At 41.8% G+C, this 22566-nt stretch overlaps 1 protein-coding gene across 1 annotated transcript in view; it reads left to right on the plus strand.

Moving 5' to 3' along the window:
• The window catches only part of LOC128454523 (low-density lipoprotein receptor-related protein 8), an 85954-nt gene that overhangs the window by 21290 nt on the left and 42098 nt on the right, over nucleotides 1-22566 (plus strand). Inside the window, exons 3-4 of the mRNA XM_053437939.1 lie at nucleotides 8830-8952; nucleotides 22267-22395. Of these exons, the coding sequence (XP_053293914.1) occupies nucleotides 8830-8952; nucleotides 22267-22395 (252 nt within the window). The remainder of the gene's footprint in view (nucleotides 1-8829; nucleotides 8953-22266; nucleotides 22396-22566) is intronic.

The raw sequence follows: 22566 nt of genomic DNA on the forward strand, positions 1-22566 counted from the left end.
CATCATATCATACGCATGGGTTCTGTTCGAATGATTGCACAAGTATAACCAGTGGATTGCACTTCATGATAAATAGTCTTTGAAATTGTCCTGAGATATTATGATGATGCAGAGGTGGTACGGGGGGGTAATGTTTATTAGAGTTTAGTTCAGTGATGGCTTGTGGGAAAAAGCTGTTCTTCAGTTTGCAGGTAGTTTACCCATGTTTAAAAAAAACTGCATATAGCCTACTTGCAAATTGTTGCCTAAAAGGGATAATGGCTGACATTAGACCAGAGAAGTGGGTTCACTCCTGGGAGCACGCCTGGCTGCCACAAAGCCAACATACAGAGACAAACCATTCACACTCACTTACACACCTACAAGCAAACCTTCATGTCTTTAGACTGCAGTGCTGTACTGTATATCCACTGAATCGTCCTGTTCTCATCTATATTCTCATACGCTGTCATTAAGTATTCATGAATGTGTTATGAATTGTTTATTGCTGTGTCGTCCTATTCTTTGCCGATGTGCCTGATGTCTGCTTGTTGATATGGATCGTATGCTACATGAGGACAAAAATGGAAATGTTCCATTTACAGCACCTCAATGCACGTCGCATGGCATTTAACCCAGGTGTATGCACTGCACCATGGTGGAATACAACTTGGAAGCTAATATGTAGGTCACTTCTTTATCTGACTTCTCTTATTCAGCAACCCGAGCATGAGCCACTGCTGTCCTGCACATTTCTGCATCAACCAAACACGTCGGGGATTTATCTCTCCCTCCTCTGTGTTGATACAGTAAACAAATGAATGTGTCTGCCGCTGCTCTTATCATTTTTATTCACACACAGTAATTCATGATGTACTTATTATTAATGTCCAAGCATTTCAACAAAGCCGCTGCTTCATGTAAAAAAAGCACAATACTACACAATTCAGTTGTGTTTGTTGTTATTCAGTCACTTCTTCAACACACTGTGTACCCTGCTGGCACTACATTACGTTTTCAGTCCTTGTGTTCAGAATCTTGATGTTTAGTCATCACACCTTGGACCTGAGAGACACTATGTGGGAAAATCTGTTTTTCTAGAATGCTGAACGTCATATCTCCCCCTTCCCACACTTGACCAGACTTAAATTAAAGAGTGTTCAGTATGCAAAGGCCTGTAAAGCTTTGAGCTTTGTGTCTCTGTGTCGATGCCAGGCTGTTTGGCTACAAATGTTGACATATGGCTGCAGACTGACTGTATTTTTGCTTCTTAAAAACAGCAAGAACAGGAAAAAAGTGAGTGTAGCAGAAGGCCAGACACAGGGAGAAGACGTCATGCAGTGAACGGCAGGGAAGGTTACTGTACGTTTGTGTACTGTAACTTTCTTTCGTGTGTAAACAGTACTGCACAATACAATGTGTTTTATTTTAGCAATATTTGTCACTTTGATTTCACTGGGCTGTGATATGTGCATTGTATGTCTGTGATTGGGGTCCACCTACACACTGCTCCATATGAGCATGCAATGCAAAAGAAGGTGGGCAGTTACTTGAAGCACGGATCTAAAAAAAAGAATAGAAGAAAAGAGCTTGATAAATCAAGACTTGTTCTGAACGTCGATGTGGCTCAGCTCCATTTTGTTGCCTTCTCATAGACTCACTATAACAACCTGAACCTGTGTGATACTGCTCTAACGTATGTCAGACATGAAAGTAAATATCTTTGTGTTATGCCCAGGCTGTAGCAAACTGTCTTAAGTATAAATCACTCTCAGGCTGCCTCACAGGGACAGCTACCTGAGAGACAGCTACCTCCGGCTGACCAGACTCCTCGTTTGGTCTGGAGATGTCTGGGCCAACGTGACCTGACAGGGGGAGAGAAAATGGCTTTTAGCAGTGTGAGGGCTATAATTAGCACAGTTTGTGTCTTTTGATGGGGACACAATATCAGAAGAGATGCAGTAGCACCATGTAGCCTCCTTTAACACAGGCATCGTGAATGTATTATGGTGCTGATCTGTTGAAAGGCATTCATGTTGTTGGTTTAATTTCTAATTTTAAAATATTGAGCAAAGTAATGACAGGTGATTGACTGAATACAGGAGTGGAGCAGCAGTGTGGGCCAAATCTGGGCCAAGAACTACCTAAAATGGGACCTGTATTGTGACTCTTTACTTTTTCTCATCTGCTTGCATGTAGAAGGCAAGGTTTAGAACTTGCACAGCAGCCAGCAATCCTGGTGGCAATTGAGACACTTTGGCTTCACTTTTGAGGAGCAGCCATATTGTCCATCTTTAAATACGGTCAATGTGGAACAACTCCAGCTATAGGAGCATGAATTAGTTATGGTATAAAACAGAATTACATTTGATTAATTAGTTGTTTTAAATAGTGGAGGATATGCAGTCTGTTGTAATACCTTTAGCTGTATCCGTAACATTTGATTTTCTCAATTTGTCCAAAAGGGCAAAAAGGTAAAACAGCGGAGAGAGAGAGAGAGAGAGTGAGCGATATTGAATCTGTAGATATCACTACTGTGGATCTAGGTTTCTGGATCAATACTCCATCAACAAGAGCTGAGTTAGAGCTCAGTCTCATGGGGCTTTTTGCCTTGATGTTGGCTCCAGTGGCTTATTGCTGACCACAAGGGTCTGACTGACAGGACATGAGTGACAGAAAATGATTTACTCACTCTCAGAACAGTTTTTCATTCAGCTACATGGACCTTCGAGGTATATAACTGATTCATATTATTAATATTTCGAGTACAAATTTATCAAAGTAGAAAAGTCTGCCTTCTAGCAAACTTAAACACTAAAAATAGGCTAATTAAATTCTATAATCATTTGCAAAAACAATTTCAGGAGCAGCTTGTTGGGAGCCTTGCTGATGCCATGCTGTATTTCACCATGATATCCCATTAATTTTGGACGGTTTAGTCATTTGCATGCCGGCTTAAGCCAACAGGATACATTATGTTTCCTGCCTCGACATCACTCCCCTACTTCACTCCGAGCTAATGAGGCCATTTGTCTTGTGATGCTCAGGAGACTGTGCTTATCACTGCATTACCTATTACGCTTCTCGTAGCGTCCAAATGGAAAGCGCCGTTATTAATATCCTTCATGGTAAAAAAATGTATATACATTTAGAAAGTGTGTGTGTGTGTGTGTGTGTGTGTATGTGTGTGTGCCAGATGACTGAAGGCTGTTTGCTCCTCCTTGAATGTCACTGAATGACTGAGGCCAAATATTTCCAGAGCTCATCAAGATTTTTTGTCCGGTAGTCCGACACTTAAATATACATATTCACGTCAAGCTTCCTAGTTGATATTTTAACCAATATTTTCAATTAAATATTTTCATCAATAACTGCTAAAAATGCTATCAGGTTAAATGATATGGTGCTGAAAATCAACAAAACCTGTATTTAAACCATAGACTGTACGTAAAGATGGATGCCACAGCTCCACTTCCTCCCCCAAACAAGAAATGACGCCAAAATATGCGGGAAGACATAAACCAAACAGCAGCAAAATGAACACTTGGACAATGACATACATCAGTACAAGAAGAGCTACCTAAAATGACAGATACCATATTTGAGTAAAATTGATTTGACTTGCACTTCGAGTTTTGCCATGTCCTATCCACTTACATGGAAGAGATGGAGTTGATAATCTATATTGTAGCCACACACCAGAGGGCTGTTAAGGTGCTTTGGATTCATTTGTGGGAGTTGTAATGTTGTTTCTGTATTAACAGTGAATGGTTGATGCTAAAAATCAATTGAACCTGTGCGTTTGTGAGGCTGCAATTTTACCGCGGTGCTTTTCACCAAATGCTACCATCAGCTTGCCAACATGATGCTGGGTATCATGTATAATCTCATTTTGGTGTATTAGGATGCTAACATTTGCTAATTAGGAATTAATTGATCAATTAGCAGATAAAGGGCCTGAGGGTTAGGAGCTATTTTGGGTGCTGCATGATTCCAGATGATACTCCCATTCATGCTTCCTATAGACAGTGTCACATGACTCACAGCTGGAAAACCTCCCTGACTCATCAGTAAAACTCAACTCATCAGTATTAAAGATAAAAAATGTATGTGGTTCTTTCATACAAAATCAAGGGATAAATGAGCCTTGACTCCTTGGCTGCATTTGAGAAATGAATATCCCATCAACAAGCTTAAACTTCAGATTTATTTTAATTTAGAAAAAAAAACTGAAACAAATAAAACGGTATTTTCTTATGTTGAAATACAACAAAAAGAAAATATCTATACCGAAGTTTTGGACCAACCAACCAACCAACCAACAACCGACCATACCAAACCAATGTTTTTACCAACCAACCAACCAGCCAATCAACTAACCAAACCAACCATACCAGCCAGCCAACAAATAACCAACAAACCAATCTTACCAACTATCGATTGGCCGACAGTCTAACATTACTGTCCTATGAGCCATGATGCTAACTTGGCTAACAATATATAAAGGTAGTTAGCTGTAAGGATCAAGCTGCAGAGGAAGCTGTCCGTTACATCAGCAGCGAGCCACACTGACATCTGGCTTTCACGTGAAGCTCATCAACCCAATTTAACACCAAACTCATAATGCATGTACACTGTAGGTCTGCCATGCGCATCCACATGACTGGAGATTAAGAAAGATGAAAAGGAGTAGAGGCAGAGAAACGCTTACAACATCGGCCCCACAGGAGAAGGCTCCAGGTGGGGTTGTCGGAGCGTGGAGCTCCTTCCCACTGAACCTCCTCCAGGAGACATACCATGGCTGGGTGAGCTCCCCTGTGCAGGGCCCTCGTTCTGTCTGTGACACATCCCATTTGTAATGTTCACCATAGGCGAAACTCGCACAAAAAACAGAATCGCTACTGCTTTTTGTTTTTCTTTAAATTTTCTCAGATGTTGGCTGCTTGAGCAGTGTCTCTAAAAACCTGTGATACAAGAGAGTGTGTGCACTATTCTGTATGTGTGAGTGGGTTTACATGTGTGCTGGGCTTGTCTTAGAGATTAATGTTCGGTAAGTGATGTCCGCCTACAGTGCAGTAATATTGCCTGTTTTTATTCAGTGTCACACTCTCCACTACGATTCCATAAAGCATTATTACTGTGTGTGTCACTCTCTATATCTGCTCCTATTACTCACTTGTGTTATTTCTCGTCTTTCCGTCGGACGGCTTCCCTTCTTCTCCTCGTTCTCCCGCCACTTTCCCCTTCAGCGTACGCTCACACTCGCTGACCCAACATTTTAAAAACCTCTCCTAATTAAAACCGAAAGTTATTCAAAGCAGATGGCACGGGATGGCCTGGGTAATTATTGCCAAGCGAACCATGGCCCCTGTAGACCTTGACTGAAACGAGTTGCAAGTTCACTTGGATTGGGTAAGGAGCTCAGACTCTCGAAGAGAACCGGCCCAACATGTCCTGTATGACCTGCAGAGGACACATACTGGATAAGAGATTTTTAAGGTCTTTGTCATTTGATCAAAGAACGTCTTATGTCTAAGTCAGCACATTCTGCAACTTATAGCCTCGTCAGCACTGCCCTCATCTCCCCTTTTGTCCATCTCCTGGGAGGCGTATTAACACAATATTAATACTCATGCAGGGATATACTGTATAGGAATGAAAGGTTTATTTTATGGGGATAAAAATGCTCAACTTGAAAAAGAATATTAATGCAAAGTTTTATCTTCTTCCGGGATTCATATGGAAGAACTCATGAATGTAATTAATCTGTTGAAGAAGGTGAATCGTTTCCTTTTGGCCTCTGGGCTTCTCGGTTTGCCGCCCCACCCCACCAACATGAGTGATAAAGAGGCTCTGGAAATACTCATGCAAAATACAAATACATATGCCAGAGTTAAACGTGAGCGCGCCACTAATGAGCTTATACACTTGAGGGAGGTGCTGGTTAAAAGGATGTCACTATCCTCATTTTATCGCCATCCGGCTTCACCTTTAACAAAAGCCCACATTCCAGCTCTGTAATGAGGACACGAGTGGCACTAAGGCTGCAGAGAAATAACAATCAGAAATGTGTTTTTTTGCAAGAAGCTGGGTATTATAGAGAAACAAAGCAAAAAGACAAGGGTGGGGGGAGGAAGAGACCTACAATTGAAGGAACAAAAAGAAGCAGAGGGAATGTTTGTCTCTGGAGTTTAATGGGGTCAGTTCATTATGTTTTGCAGGAAAGAATGTTAATTTACATTTTTGAAGTGAGCCGTAACAAGGGTTGGAAACACAGACTGAAAACGCAGTGACTGAAACACATGTCCTATTAGAGCAGCACTCTGAGAGACATTTCATTTCTTTTGATAGGGCCAGCGCGCCAAGGTGGAGCCATTATGGGTTTGACTTTGTTCCTCTGACACACGGGATAATTGAGAATAGGGCAATTAAACAAGATTTAATATTAGAAACGAGCACTTTCTAATTTCGTTGACAGGCTGTCTGTCACCCCTGGACTGCACTAACAAGACTTACAGCCACATCACAGGTGGCTCTTGAGTGACCCATACTGTAAATATGACATTAGGGTTACAGCAGGGGTTTAATGCATTTTGAATGAGAGCCAAATATCAAGAGGAAGGCTGGGACTGTCAATTAAAAGGTTTGTAAATGGACACTCATCATAATTCCACTTATGTCCTCTCTACATTTAAAGGTTTACAATTTGATTGAGTATCTCTCTTTTTATAATCTTTAATGAGATGCTGTTGAATAACATCTGATAAGGTCCATGTAGCTATTAAAGATAATAGAACTGCATGAATCAATGAGTAGGCGGAAATGGACAGGACCATTAGTACAAGAGTATAGAGGTTTGTAAAGTCAAAATAAACAGCTCTTCATAAATATGGTCTGCTGCAACTATAGGGAATCATTTTATCAATGGAAAATTAACCCGCTGTCTTGTTGTTAATTAAATGAATGAGTTATTATAAAAGGAATTGATGCATCTGGTGACTATATGACCACATCAGGGATTTCAGCCACCCTCTCGTTATCAGGGTTGCAACAGATCACGGTTCAGATCTGAGGGCAGTTTTATGTCATGGGTGAAGTGTTTTGCTTCGTTCATTCTTGCCGGCGGCGCCATTTGCCTCTTGCTTGCTCTGTTTCTTCCTCTCGCGTGCTATTGTCCATAAAGAATTTACTGCCCACACAGAAAGCCAGACGGCATAGTTTCAGCTACAGCTGTGTGGGTTGCTGCGAGTGGCATTCAGTGCAGTTCTCACACACCCAGGAACTTCTCTTTTACTCTCTACTCTGTGGAGCTGTCACTGGGACTATGTTCCATGTGAGAGTGAACGGCATGCAGAAAAAAATCACTGTGGGAAACACTTGTCTTATTTGCCTGTCATCTGTATATTTAAATCCAAAATGCTCCTATATGTGATGCAAATGATGAAGAAAATTCTTACTCTCCTTCAGTAGCTATGCCGTTCACTGTCATTCATGTGGATCACAGATCAACCATGGTCCTTAACGACACTACTAAATATCTTTGAAATCAAATTTATTTTTATTTCTTACATTATAATTTCCCAGTTATTAAAGTGGCACAAGCCTCTGGGAAACGTCCTCCTCTTGGCACAGAGCTCACTAATGGCAACTGTACAAAGGAAACCAAAGGAAAATCATTAGTCTCTTACAGGAAATGTCATCCTGATGAAAATTTTGAAAAAAAGACATCCTCTTACTGTTTTATTATTAGTCCCGATCATAATTGTAACCATAAATACAACCCTAACCCTAACAATGCCAACAGGTAGGAAGGAATGACTTACACCTGTGTCAGTGAAATAAATTTGATTTCATTGTTCTTTTTATCTGGGTTGAATCACTTTAATTACTTTTGAATTTGTATCCAACAAATCCTACGTCTGTGAAATGAAAAGTGGGACATCAGGAAAAACTACGTGCGTCAGCCAACTGATCTATATTGCTTTTGAAATTGGTGTGAGCCGAGCACAGCAAAGGAAGACTCGTGCTCCTTTCCCCTTGCAGCCGTTCAGCTCAGCTTAAGCTCCCTGGACATCTCTAAATGCTATATCTAATTTGAAGCATCAGAGCCAAGATGGAGCCAGCTTAGCAACAGTTGTGGCTGTGTAACAACACTTGAGGGCTCAGCGAAGGGCCGGCTTGCCAGTGATTTATTAGACCATATTGCAGGTGATCCTGGAGTAACAGGCTGAGGGAAATGAAAGGCTCTGACCCCTGCTTGCTTCTGGCTCCCTGGCCGAGTTGCTACAGGTGGCCTCTGTGTGTGCGTGTGCGTGTGGTAAACTCTCCGCTGTTACATGAACATTTTGATCACTGTCAGTTTTCCTTTCATTGCTTAAACAAGGTTTTTTTCTGACGTATATTTCTTGACTGCAGTAAACAGGTTTTCGAAGTAAAAGGTTTAACCTCCTTGAGCTTGCGGTGCTCGACAACCAGCATTAACATTTCCCTGCTCCGTGACGGAGAACCCGAAGGAGAGATTAGACTGTTTTTTGAAGCCCAGCAGATGGAGGGAGGGAGGGAGGGAGGGAGGGAGGGGGGAGCAGACGGGGTGAAGGGGGTAAGGGCATACAGCACAGTAAGTGAAAGTCAAGAAAATATGGAGAGTGGAGATGATTAGTGGGGGATATCAGTGGAGAGGGCTGCAGAGGAAAGAAGATGAGCCTGATCCCTTCTGATCACATGGATGATTGCTGGGATTTCACACATTGTGACCAGTTTCATGACAGAGCTTCAAGGCTTCTGACGCTGCCTTTAACCTCCTTTTCTCACCTTGTTATTCTCTCTCTGTGCTTCTCTCTCTCTGAGCAGCCAGGAAAACCTGTGCCCCTGCAGAGTTCGCCTGTTTAAACGGCCAGTGTGTCCCAGGACGCTGGCGCTGCGACGGGGAGCCAGAGTGTCCCGACGGCTCTGATGAGGCAGAGGAGACCTGCAGTAAGTGAAACCATTCAGCTGCTTGGTTTGAAGTTTCTCAATACAGTTTGAGCTCCAGGAAAATGAAAAACACTGTAAACAAGCCAAAGTCAGATAATCAAACTCAGTGATTCTCAAGCATAGGTGCCTGAAAGGAGAAAACTACTTTCTCCAGCAATCAGGTTATATTTTCACATTTTTCCTTTTTATTTGTCACATATAAAATAAAGCACGGATTTCAACAAAACTTGGTGGAGGGATGGGGCATGGGCCCAGAAAGAACTAATTAAATGTTGGCATGGAAACTCACTTTCTTCTCTAACATTGTGAGATTTATGAATCTTGATGAAAATAATATTTTAGAGGCCTGTTTTAGTTCGACCTGGTTTTTCATCTTTACAATTTGGCTTATTTTCCCAATTTTGCTTTACTGGTAGATTTTTTCAAATAGTTTTGATTAGACTATCACCCATTTGGAAGAATCAAATGGCAATCCAAATAGAGAATGCCGGGAGAGGAACAGAATTGTCTCAACTAAAATTAGGATTATTCAGGCTTTTCTCCAATCTTTGCTTATTTAAAATCTCCTCAAGTTTAAAAAATAATTGGATGAACATTCAGATAAATAAATATCACTGCATATGTGATGAAACGTCAGTGGATAAGTGGTCCCTAGTAAATGTTGCATTGCATCAAGAGGTTGCAAGCAAGAAAAACAAATGCAAGGCAGTTTATTTGGTTGTAAAACCGACAGTGAGTGCAATCATACTACAGTTACACTCCAATTTTTCATGGGAAAAAGTAGTGTAGGTTGCAGTAGATTTACCAAGGTGTTTGAATATAGATTTTCAAGTTTCTTCAATGTTAGACCTACGTCTAACTGACTCAGGTTCAGGGCTTTTTAGTGACATCACTGCATTAACAGAGCTCAGCAATGAAACTGCTGAAAACGATGTTGTAACCAATAGAAATCAGGGACAACCAGGAACTATAACAATCTTAACTGTAGCTTCTAAGAGGCGCATTAGAATCAGCTCTTACAGTCAATCAGTTTCTTCAAGAAAAGGAACAGTCGAAGCTGCAGCTGAATAATTGTGTTGGCATTGTGCGTGCAGCATCTGGATATGCAGCTGCACCTTCGTGTCAGTCTTTCCAAACCGGATTTAATTTGACTTTCCCAGAAGAGTCAGGTTCAGGCTGCTACTTTCCCTTGTTATATCTGCTCTGGCGGCAGTTCAGCCACCTCGCCTGCCTCCACTATCCCACACACTTCAATACTCAATGGTGTCTGATGGTGAACCCAAGAAACACCTTGAATGCTTCTCTGCCAAGTTGTTAAAGCTGAGTGTCCCTGGCTGGCTCTCTTATAGCCGGTGCCAGTCGCCTGCTCCCACACACAGGCCCTGATGGGGGGTTAGGCAAATTGACGTTTCCTCAACCAGGCAGGGACCAATGAGTGGGTGTCTTGAACTACTTAATTGTTTCCTTTCTTTCTTGCTAAAATTCAAATTTCTCTCCCTCCCCTGGCTACCGTCTTCTCCCATGGGGGTTACTCGTATACCAGACACAGCTCAAAGCAACGCACAGAAATACAGCTGCTGGAATCTGTTTCACTGAACATGTGTTTCAACCCTGGGTCTTCATCTGACAAACGCTGCTAACACAATATCTGGTATCATACAGCACTCCGGGAGGTTAGGATTTTAAACGTAGCAAGATGTTCTGCTCAAATGAGCTGAGACCTTCAGCCCAACCTGCTGAGTGCGACAGCAGCAGATGTTTAGATTTCGACTCTGAGACTGGAGTTTGTCTTTCAGAGTGAATTATTTTTTCATGTTTGAAATGCTGCGGAGATGTAACTGCACCGTCGTGCTCGCTGAAACTGCTCCACTGCACGGAGAAGAGTCACAGGTAACGGGCCCTTATATCTCATCCTTGCAAATGTCTGAGCAAATTTTTGATAGTCGGGATTAGATTTGGAACGTAAGGAAATATTCTAACACTGCTGCCAAATTTTGTTAAGCAACACATTTTTCGATTTTTTTTAAAGGATCTGGAAATGTTTTTCTTTTTCTCAAAAAGATTTTTATAATGATTGATGATCCAAAAACTTTTTTACCAGAAAGTGAACAGTTCGGGTTATTTCTCTTTTTCTTTCTGCTCCTCTAGGGGTGAAACAAAGAGGAAAAAAGATGATGACATGTACTTTAATGCACCACAGACATTTGAATCAAATCTGATGGCTCTTGGTGGGTTGTCTCACCATTTTCATGCAAATCTGATCAAACCACACCTACACACTCCTGACTCCTCCTGACTGACTGTATATAAAGATAAAAGGCAAGTCTGCACTTCCTCCTGCTGTTTAAAACTCCTGTCAGTTGGAGCCACAGTCTGTGTAGTTGTGATCGTGGTGTATTGAGCGCTCGACCAATCAAAAGTCAGTCTCAGCTGTCAATCATGACAGTTCCACCTTATCTAAACACAAGTCATTAAAACCAAACTTGAAAAAACAACACTTGTAATAAGAACTACCTTAATTGACAGGAACCGTCTTTTACGACAGGACCAATACTGCAGCCAACAACCAGGGGGCAATCAAGAGGGATGTAGGCCATCCATCTTTTTATACAGTCCAGTGTCTAATATGTACAATATGACTTGTAGAAGGACTTACAAGAAAAGTTCACCAGAACGATTCAACAATGATGTTTGTAGATGTACATTAAAAGAACATGTTGAATGATTCTAGCCTGTTTTAGAGCTGTATCTAACTTCCATCGCCAGTGTCCTTTTTTTTTTTTTAACTTTAAAGCCTTTTCAAAGTTATTGTGGGAGGGAATTAAAATGCATCCAGCTGAGCAGGAAATGAATCAAGAGAAAGCCAAATGAATCTTTCAGAGGATATTCATTCCCCTTTTGTCCCATTTTATTGACTGCGGATGTGTGGGCCGGTTCCATGAATAATGTAGCAGCCCCACCACCAGGCAAAGCTTCTAATGTCACCCCCAGAAAGGTAGGGCTAAGGAGAGAGACATGAAGGGACCTCTGCAGGATAACAAGTTCCTATAGGAAATCCAATTAAAGATAAATGAAGGAGGGATTCATCTCTTGGCTGCAGAATAAAGAGAGAGAGAGAGATCTGGGCTCAGGAAGGATTCATTAATATGGAAATCCCCTTTGCATTGACGTGATGTAATGTAAAAATTACACCAACACCTAAAACACCAACTGTGAAAAATCTCGCTGGGGTTTTTGTTCTGCTCTGCAAACAGAGATTCATCTCACTATGAAACAGGTTTGGAAAGATATGGTGCCTGTTGCTGTAAGAATGATCATTATTAGTCAGAGATTGTCCTCTTCCTCCTTAAAAAGTTAGTCCACTGACTACTTATCACTATAGTGAGGGACTGGTGGGTGAAACTTTTGAGTACACAAAATACTTTTAGAAGTAAATAAGGAAAAAATAAAATGCCTCCACACTGCTCCTGTGGGGTCATCCAAGAGTGCATAAGCCCGTGTTTTTAGCCTAGATGTCTGCTACTGGAAGAAGTGATGCCACTGATGATGTATTTGTATTTTTTCTCGTTTGAAAAACTGTCCCCAGTTGGATTTGGCTGTAATGCTTTTTACCCCTGAAACTCCCAAAGTTTTTTGTGGGCTCAAACCGAGTTAATTCAATTTTCCTGTGAAAGTAAAACTAGAGTTTTGCCAGTTCTCCTCCCCCTGCAGCATGAATCCCACCAGATGATTAATTCTGATAAAAATGTTCCTTCTTTATACTGACTCAGATAACTGGACTTTGTTTATCAACATATATCGAGTGATAATCCAATACCAGTGCATATAAAAACACAAAAATATATTTTCGTAGTTAGATAACTTGCTCCTAACCAAGTATGGAAATGATGATTGCTATCATTGTTCAGGTCTGGCTCAGGCTAAACCCTGTATTTAAAACAAGTACTTACAGAGAATGAATACCGTAGAACTTATTTTACTATCTGGTTACAGGATTATAACTGAAAATACATAAATAAGGAATGCACAACAGTTAATTCCTTAAGTGCCACCCCTTAAAACTGAAGTCCTGCATAAGGTACAAGTCACTCTTTCACTTGTTGGACTCTCCAGTGTGATATATTTCCAAATTACATTTTAGCCAGCTCTGTTCAATGCTACACTACAGGAAATAACTTATTCTTCACCATGCTAAGAACAGGACCCTTCTTACCCATTGCAGTACTGATGAGCCGCAGTTTTACCTGGGTGAAACTGATATAATTTAAGACGTGGTATCAGTTCGGTACACGCCCAACCCAACATCTTTTGCAGTATCGGTGGCATTTTCAGTTTGTTCTCAGAACATCTGTACTTGACTCTAGCCAGAATCTTCTCGATCGTTAGTGCTACTCTAAAGACATGGGGAAACACTTTTTGAAGGAGAAAAATAATTTGTCATAAGATATACATCCAAATCAGAGTTGAGCTTTATAGTCCTGAGGGCATCGGTAACTCAGGGGACCCCAATGATCCACTAGTTGGATAGGTCAGGCGTAGTTTTAGGCTGTATCGGAGGCATTTTTGATGGTGGTATCGTTATATCTAGAAATGCAGTGGCTGGTACTCTAATGAACGATGGAGATTGATCATTTACTGGCTGCGCTTATGGCAGAACACCTTTTATCCCTGCCCTCATTCCTCCTTCCTCCTGAAAGTCAAACTTTGACAAAAGCAGTCCTCCTCGCCCTGAAGGACGGATCCGTCCTGATGATGCGCTCAGAAGGGAAGTGTCAGACCGATGCCCAATCCTGAACAGAGGGAGCGTTAATGGGATCCACTTCATCACAGCTGTCTTTCTGTTTGAGTGGATGCAACTGTGCCGTGATCACACTGAGGAGAAAAGGGAAGGAGAGAAAAGACTCAAGGATGGACATTGTGGGAATAAACAGGCAACGGCAGCCAACCTGCTCTTATCGTGTGTCTCATTAACCTCTTTTCACTGGAAGCTTCCCTGTGTGTGGCGGCGCCTCGTTGAGATTACTCAGCTATAATGAGAACTGTACGTCTGTCAGCGAACGCCTCTTGGTGTGCTGCATCTTTCACATCAGACTGAAGACGAAAACGCCAAAAGAAAACACAGACCTCTGACATGAAAATGTAGCATTAACACGTCGCTCGGCACCCCCCAATCCCATGCAACACTTCCCTTTGAAATCAAAAGCTACAGAGCTTCGCATTTACCAGTTGAACTTCGCTAAAGTGGAGCTGGTTTTGCCTCGTTAATGACAAAGCGGAGGGCGGGAACTTCACGCACCCCCGCGGCTAATCTTTGAACGTGACGCTTTGGCGATGAGCTTGCTTTTATGTAAACGGCAGCCATCAGTGAGCGCACGGTGGTTTTCCACGGGGCTAATTACATATAGTGCGGCACATGCACCTTAATGCATCATGCTCCAGTTATGCTGAAGTCCGATAAGCCGCGCTGTCGTCTCCCACATGCAGAAAAACCCTTGTCTTGTAGTAAGTTTAATTTGGCCCCCTCCTTTCAGCTCTCCTCTCCTGTCTCTCTATTTCAGTCTCACGTGCACAAAAGTAACAGCACACACACACACACACACACACATAGTTGACGCACACTCAGTTAGAGAACTTTGGACCCGGGTGCTGCAGACATCTGTGCCACAATCATTCCGACTCACCGCGTGGATTCTCAATTACACGCTGGAGTAGCGTTACACCATCGCATTAAGAATTCAGATTTGGCCCACGCTGAGCGAGTTGACTTGCGTGCGCTGAAAAATGAATGAGTCTTCGGAGGAACACGTGAAGTGCCCGGGCTCGTCGTTTTTGGTATCAGATTAATGTGTAATCAAGGAGGAAGTGGGCCACCGCATCCAGCTGTGCAGCGGCTCCTCCGCTCTCCCCCCCCGGCCGGAGCGATGACATTTCCACACTGCTCCTGTAGTCGTCGAAATCACCTTTAGAGAGGATTATATAGAGGGGGTTAGGGTTAGGGTTAGGGTTAGGGTTAGGGTTAGCGTCCGCTGCCTGACTCCTCCTGGCAAATTTTTCGCTGAGTGCTGCTCAGTTCTGCTCGTCAGTCTGAGCTCTGTGAATACTTCTCTCGGAGTTGACAAGCGTGAGGTAGCTTCACAGTGTTTCTTCTTCCCGGAGAAGTTGTATTCATTATATGAGGACATACCCCCCCCCCCCAGCCCGAATACTTGGAAAAAATATGAATTATTCAAACAGATGGAAGTCTTCTTTTTAAACCCACCATATTGTGCCTTTGGTTTGCGCTTCTAAGTGTCGTGTAATTTGCAGAGGGTTATAGATATATCAATGAGAGTGGTTTGATGAAAACTTCTATGAAACTATTTGTAGATATTGAGCTTCAAACCCCTTTGAGCTTCTCCCTGGGAGCTAATAACAGAGCCTCACTTTTGTACTGACTTTATAATGGGCACATTTCCATGGTAAAGGTGTTTTCGTTTCCTTTGTAAAGATTTGTTTGTGTCACACACACCACTTGGCTACACTGATGTGATGTGATGTGGATTGTTTAGTGTCATGAGAACATTTTACGAGCACATATCCTTCACTCTGCTAATTATGTCTTCTCTGTCTCCACCACTGATTTTTGTTTACATAGTAAATTGTTGATGTGTCAGAGAAGTAAGTTTAATATGTTGGTAGACTCAGAACTAAAGCTGGGGAGAGTTCCATCAGTGGCAGAGCCTGACAGCGCTGCTAAATTGAGGTTAATGCTGTTATTGTAGCGTTCATACGTGGAAACGGGGGTAATTCTCATGCATTGAACTTCAGTTGGTTACGCTGTCTGCGAATAAGAAATTGGAGTGGGATTGTGATCCCAAGACAAAGTCAGGCTGCCACCTCAGCTCAGGTTTAAAGTTCAGTTTTACCACAGCAGTGTTATCAGTTCACTGTTATAAATCTGATTCAGTAAAATGAGCAAGATGTGATGATATTTTAGCTTTTTTCACTTAAAACATTATTTTCCTCTACATTTGTTCAGGGAAACTAAAATTGTACGTTACCCTACGTAGTAGTTAAAGCACTATACCCAAAGAGTGGTTTATAGTGAATTTAGAACAGCTCATGGGAGTTAAGACCAGAGCTATTTACTGAGGTGGAATACAGTTATGCAAGAATGACAGTGATCACATGATGGCAGAACGGCATCTAACAATATCATTATCAGCTAATGTGATTTTTGTCTCAGATTAAATGAGCCCCTCCAGTCTTATCGACCACTCAAAGCACTTTACTGTTCATTCACGCGGCCATTGAAACGTGGCTTCTGTGCACAGTGCTTTTTCTATTACATCACTCGTATAGTGTCAGGAGCAATTTGGGGTTCAGCATTTTGTTCTAATGAAGCCTGGAGGCACCGAGGATTGAACCACCAACCTGCTGGTTATTGGATCACTCTCTCTACCCTCCTGAGCTGCAGCTGTAGATTAATCATTAAGTGTTCAGCGATGTCTAGACATGATAAAAAATATGAAGAGCCGACTCCTAAAGCCAAGTATATGGGCCTGATGTTGTAATTATTTTGCGTTAATGATGCAAGCATTTTTCTATAATGCGTACAAAGGGTTAATAAATCATCTAGGCCTCAAATTTAAGGTGCTTAAGCATGATTATAAAATTTTTTTTTTGTTTTCCGTAATATTTGCTGATTTATTTCATGAATTGACAAATTACTTACTTGAAAAATTGCAGACATTACAGTCTGAACAAAAATTTGACAATTAGTTATGATTTATAATGGGGGGTGTCATCATGCCAAGGTGCTGAAGACCCTTGTCTAACAGCAAGAAAGTTGTGCACTTAAGTTTTCATATTTAGCTTCTCTGAACTGGCCCTCGGCAGTTGACTGTGAACGGTCGTCTGTACGTGTTAGCCCTGTGATGACTGCACCCTTCATCTGTGTGTCGCCGGAATTTTGAAACCGAAGTCGCGCTGAGGAGGATCAGCAACATCGCTTGGTTATAAAGAGGCGTTCATGCCACAGTGCATAACCTGCTAATGCACTTTGCTCATCAATAACAATCTCCCATCTTGTAGTTTGCAACCAGCTAGCGTGTTCTTGGCCGGAGCACATGTATAATTCAGGGAAGGAGGACACAGCCACGCTAACACGGTTTAATGAAGCAACGAATCTGACTGTGACTCATGTGACTGTGAGTGTTTTGTCCTTTTTTAGATCTGAGGTGGTTGTTACCATTTGAAGCCTGACATAGACGGGTGTAGTTTTTGTACTCACTCGCCTCCAGTTCTTCAGACATAAAAGACTTGCTGTGGGAAACGAGGAGCAGGAATTCTCAGAAACAGGTTTTGGAAACACGAGGATGTGTGTTTTTCTAAGTGTGTCTAAGTGGAAGCAGCTGTAGAGAGTAGTCAGGGACTGTCAGGGAGCAAGAGCTGTCATGAACTGGTTGTGGGTTGAATCACCACCGTGCATTATCTATAAGCATTCAAAAGCAGGGAAAAGGGCACCAATTAATGAATAGGTTCCTCATTATTACTCCCACGCCGCTCTGTAGTTTGTTGTTACATTTTTTATGAAGCTTCACTTCTGATCAATTTAACACATTTTTCCCCACCACAGGGCTTATTATGTATCCCTGTTATCTCATCATATGCCTCAGCGACAATCGACAAAACTTAAGAGCCTCTCCACTCCGTCACTGAAAGCCTGGTATCGAGGTTAAAACACTGAGCAATAACAAGGTCGCCCGCAAATGAAAAGCAAAGCTATTACACCATTGCGCTGAGGAAACAAAGGCCGCCTTGGGTCTTGTTAAAGGTGATGAGTTCTGAACAGATCTCTTGCCAAAACGCCACAGAGGAGATGCCTCCTCATTTTTCACTCCGATAGTAAACCACAGCCAGACTGTCAGTTTGTGTCGGTGAGTAATTGGTTTTCATTAAGTCGCCTCCTTTCGCGAGCGAAATCCTCATCACCTTTGTCTTTGTGAAATCTGAGATTTCGCTCAACAATAGCTGTCATTAGAGGCAGGGAGCTAACGCTACTTGGCTGGAGTCAAGTTTGGCATCTTCGTGTGAATTTGAGAGGAACTGTTGTTTTTAAGAATCGTCAGTCAGCCAGAGATCAGCCTCTGCCTGGTGGATTCAGATTCTGCTAAAGTCTGCTCTCCACCTGTCTGTCCGTCCTTTATCTCTTTCTTCTCGGGTTGAGTGGCTTTGATTTTGCTTTAGGATCAGAATCTGAAAGGTCGTACAGCACTTTGCATCATCATCTTTTCCTCTTTTCTTGTTCCTGGTGCACCTCCCCTCTTAAGGATTCCTTTCCCCCCCCCTCCTGCTTCACTCTCTGGGTCACCCCCTCTTTCATTTTGTCCCCGTGTCTTGTTTTCTGTCAGGTCCTCTTTGGCTCTGCATTAGACTGAATTCACTCAGACAGCATCTTATTTCCACTTTCAAAGATCCCACCTACTCGCCTCTTTCATCTCAAGACATTTCTGAGAAACTGCATTTCCTCTCTGACCGGCCACTCTCACATTTGGTTTGAAGATGTTACTCAGCTGTAATGCTTCACATTGCAGCTCATCATTCCTTCCCCTTGTCTTTTTGTTTCCTCTATTGAGCTCGTTTGCTCTCCCGACAGTCGTGTCTAGAAAAAAGTCACGAATTTCTCACCGAGAAAGATAAATCACAGGGTATAATTGTCTGTCGTATGCATGAAGAATTAAACAGTGACGCAGGCACCATCAAAGGCTGCCACACGTTGAGGGAAAAATAGCTTTCTGGTTTGAGATGATGATTTCTAAAATTCGTTGCACATGAATCAGAAGAAATAAAATGTTATTTCTGTAACTCATTGTAAATTTAGAGGTCTGTCGGTGGGTCATATTAAACTATATTATAATATGAGACTGACTGTCAGAATTATTGATGATTAACACGAACTGCAATTTGTACAGATCTAAAGTTTGTGGACTGTAACCAGGGGCACAACCAGGGGCAGATTCAGGGGTAAACTGGCCCCTGCTAAAATCAGATTGGGCCCTGAAGTGCCCCTGTTCTGTCAGTGTGTTTGGTAACAATACTAACAATAAATATAATTAGTTTAAATCTTTACTTTCTTTTTTTTGAAGAACACATTGTGCTTGAAGAAGGAACAATCGTCAAAACATATTCAATGATGCATTGCTTCTTGAAACCTACAGAGCTATCCACAAACAAGGACTGACTTAAATGTGCACTCTAGGGTATTGTGCATGGATGTTGGACATACAATCAGCCCCTCTGTGTAAATTGTGGTCGCTGTTTGACCCCTGATTTAGAAAACAATCTATCACAGGGGCTGGAACCTGATTGTAGGTAATTGACACTTCTCTGCCAGCAGAATACCGATTTACAATCTACCCAGAGTCCGAGGTGTTGTTTGCTGTAGGGACACCTCTGAACACTGCAGTAGCAAAGTGCTTGTTTTCTTTTTTCGTCCGTGGGGTCAGGGCCTGGCTGCCTCAGCCATTCTCAGATCGTGATCTCCCCAGGCACCAGCTGCCTCTCCGTCCTTCTCCCCCACATCCCTTCTGTCACCCCTCCTTCCCGCAGGGTCAGTAGAATACCCAATGAAGGCGGATGAAAAATAAATCTTCCTTAAGAGCTGGTGTTTAATGGTGGTTACCTGTTGGCGCATGGTTACCTCACTTATCTACCAGGAGGATACATTGGTTTGTATTGACTCTGAGTCAATGGATCAGACCTGGACTTATTTCACCTTGCCAACGCAGTACACCTTAAATGATAATGTATTATTTTCTGTTGTATATACTATTTATACACATTTTCTTAAAACTTATTTTTATTTGTTGTATGGTAATGCAGATATATTATTTACACATTGTTAACATTTTATCTTTACTTCATATGTCGAGTTATTGTTTTGGTCTCTGTATATTTCTATTCTTGTGACTTGAACAAATTGCCTTCAGATTTTGATACTAGTAAATGACGGTATGGAATATGAGCAACAGAAAAAAGCAGTAGAAGACTGGCAAAGACAGTGCTGTCACACCACTCCTCCTCTCACTACACTGGTCACATTCAAACTCGACTCTCCTGGCCAACCACGGCGCTCCGTTGCCTCCGTGCTGTCACTTCCTCAGGCCGCTGATCTTTGACTGAGATGAGTGACAGGACTCGTCTCTGTTCTGGCTCCACAGTGGAAATAATTCCCCAGTGAAGTCACTGCACGTCCCCATGCTGCAGAGTGAATACCCACCGTTTTTCATGCTGCACCTTGAAGCCCCAGGCTAGAGCTTCTATTTCATTTCTTTTTAACAAAGAACCAAAAAAACAAACAAAAAACCTAAGTAGTGTTTTTAACTGTTTATTCAGGGGAGATGAGCCTCCAATTTGGATTTCTTCGAGCTTTTGATGCTTTTGGGTTCCAATGCATTTTTCGCAAGTAATTTTGGATAAAAGTCACAGCCAAGCCATCAGTGTATGGGTAAAAAACATCCTGACAGCAGGCAGCTGAGGACCTTTGTTGTTTGTAAAATGCATATTGGTCAGAAATCCAAATTAGTATGAACCAATATATAATTATCAAAGTTACACTATAAAGTACACAACAATTAAATAGTGTTATTGTCTTTTTTAAGTTCTTGTACTTGTTATACTCTAAGTGATGCTCTCACTGCATACCACAGAAGATACATTTACACCTCATAAATTAAGAAAACAGATACTCATGAAAACCTTTTCAGTTCATTATGAAATCATGACAATTAAGGCTAAAATGATCCCTGCATTTTAAAACGACCTTTGTAATTGTCATCGAATATATACAGTAGTTCATTTAATAATTAAAGCCTATTGCATATTGTATTTACATTAGCAATTAAGGAATTACATTTTTGCCTAAGTGCAGCTTTCTAATTAATCTGTTTCCATGTGAACAGATGTGCTTTGGCTTGGTAGACGCACTTTATGTCTTTTCCAATTATCCACTATACAGTTTACACTAACATCAGATATTCTGTTCTAACCTCATAAGTGATTTTCATTACGGAGATTGCTCCCATTGTTTGTCAGCTGAAGCGAAGCTGTGCGCTGAGTCCATGTAAAAAAGAAAACACGACTGTCAGAAGGTTTATAAAGTTCATGTTGATAAGCAGCTGGAAAGTGAGGTCACATGGAAACTCCTGCAGACGGCAGGCTGCTTGTGGAAAGATAGTGGAGTAGCTCAATTAAAATATAGATGCAGTAGAGTGAATACATGTATCCATGTTAAGACTGGTGTAAATTAAACACGACATGTTGTAGCTAGCTAGCATAAAAGCTAATGCTACAGGAAAAATTTGCTAAAAATGGTTTCAATAGATTGATCAAGGTCGCATAATGGATATTTAACAGATTATAGCTACAGGGGATGTAATAAATGGCTAAGAGCTCATAGATTAATTGTTGAAATCCGAGACCGTGTGTAGAGATGGAGAACATGTCTCCACTATTTTCAATTTCAGAAAAATGTAGCTAGAATATCCTGCCATCTTGGGCTTTGGACATTTGGAGCCAGAGTTGATTGACATAGCTCCGTTAAATTCATGGATTAAAAAAATACCAAAAGTAGCTCATTACTCCAGAGGATTAATAGGTGAAATATTAAAAGGTGAGATACCCAAAGGTATTAATAAATATAGTTGAAACATAAGTCTGTAGCGCCAAATTCTTCTACTTTGAGCTGCATAGGGTTAAATAACTTAATAATCATATCATTTGGAACATTGATCATGATGAAGGGTTATTTGAGTTCCTCTGACAGTACTGAGGTGTGTGTGATTGGGGCCATTGTTCTTAAATATGATATTAAAGAGAAATAATCAAAGACCGAAATGTGGTCTTACCCTTTGGATCCAGCCTGCGAGGTTTAAGGCTGCACTGTAAGCAGAGATGTATAATTAACAACCTGCCTCACATGAAACAAATCTGGATCAAACCTGTTCTGTGCCAACTACAGCAGATTGGCAGGAAAAGAGAGTTGTGTGTGTGTGTGTGTGTGTGTGTGTGTGTGTGTGTGTGTGTGTGTGTGCGTGCACGGGGGCGTCTTTTTGCTCTTCAGCCAACCGTGCATTTGCTGTAGTTTATGGTCTTTCTGCATGTCTCTTTAGAGGCGGCCCAGACAGTCAAATCAATTGGCCAGACTGGTGGAGATTTGGACGAGTTTTAACATTATCGAGGGGGCGATGTCTCCTAGTGCTTTTTGTTGCAGCCTTTATGGGACCATAAAGACCTGTGCAGTAATCTCCCTATCTCTTTTATCTCTGCCCACAGGCAAACAGACGTGCCCGCCGGAGAAATTCGACTGCGGAGGATCCACCAACAAGTGTGTCTCGTTGTCATGGAGATGTGACGGGGAGAAGGACTGCGAGAACGGGGCGGACGAGGAGGACTGCGCCTCCGGTGGGTTTGTTGTCACGGAAAAGGAGGAAATGCATGAACCCTTGTTTATCCGGCGGTATGTTTTTCTGTCAAATGGTGACTGATAGGGAATGACTTGACGATGCTTGAAGTCGGCCAGAGGAATCACAACGCTTCCTTTTTGTATTTTAGAGTTTTTCATCCTTTTTCTGA

Source organism: Pleuronectes platessa, chromosome 13 (genome assembly GCF_947347685.1).
Source record: "Pleuronectes platessa chromosome 13, fPlePla1.1, whole genome shotgun sequence".
In the NCBI taxonomy this organism is placed as follows: domain Eukaryota; kingdom Metazoa; phylum Chordata; class Actinopteri; order Pleuronectiformes; family Pleuronectidae; genus Pleuronectes; species Pleuronectes platessa.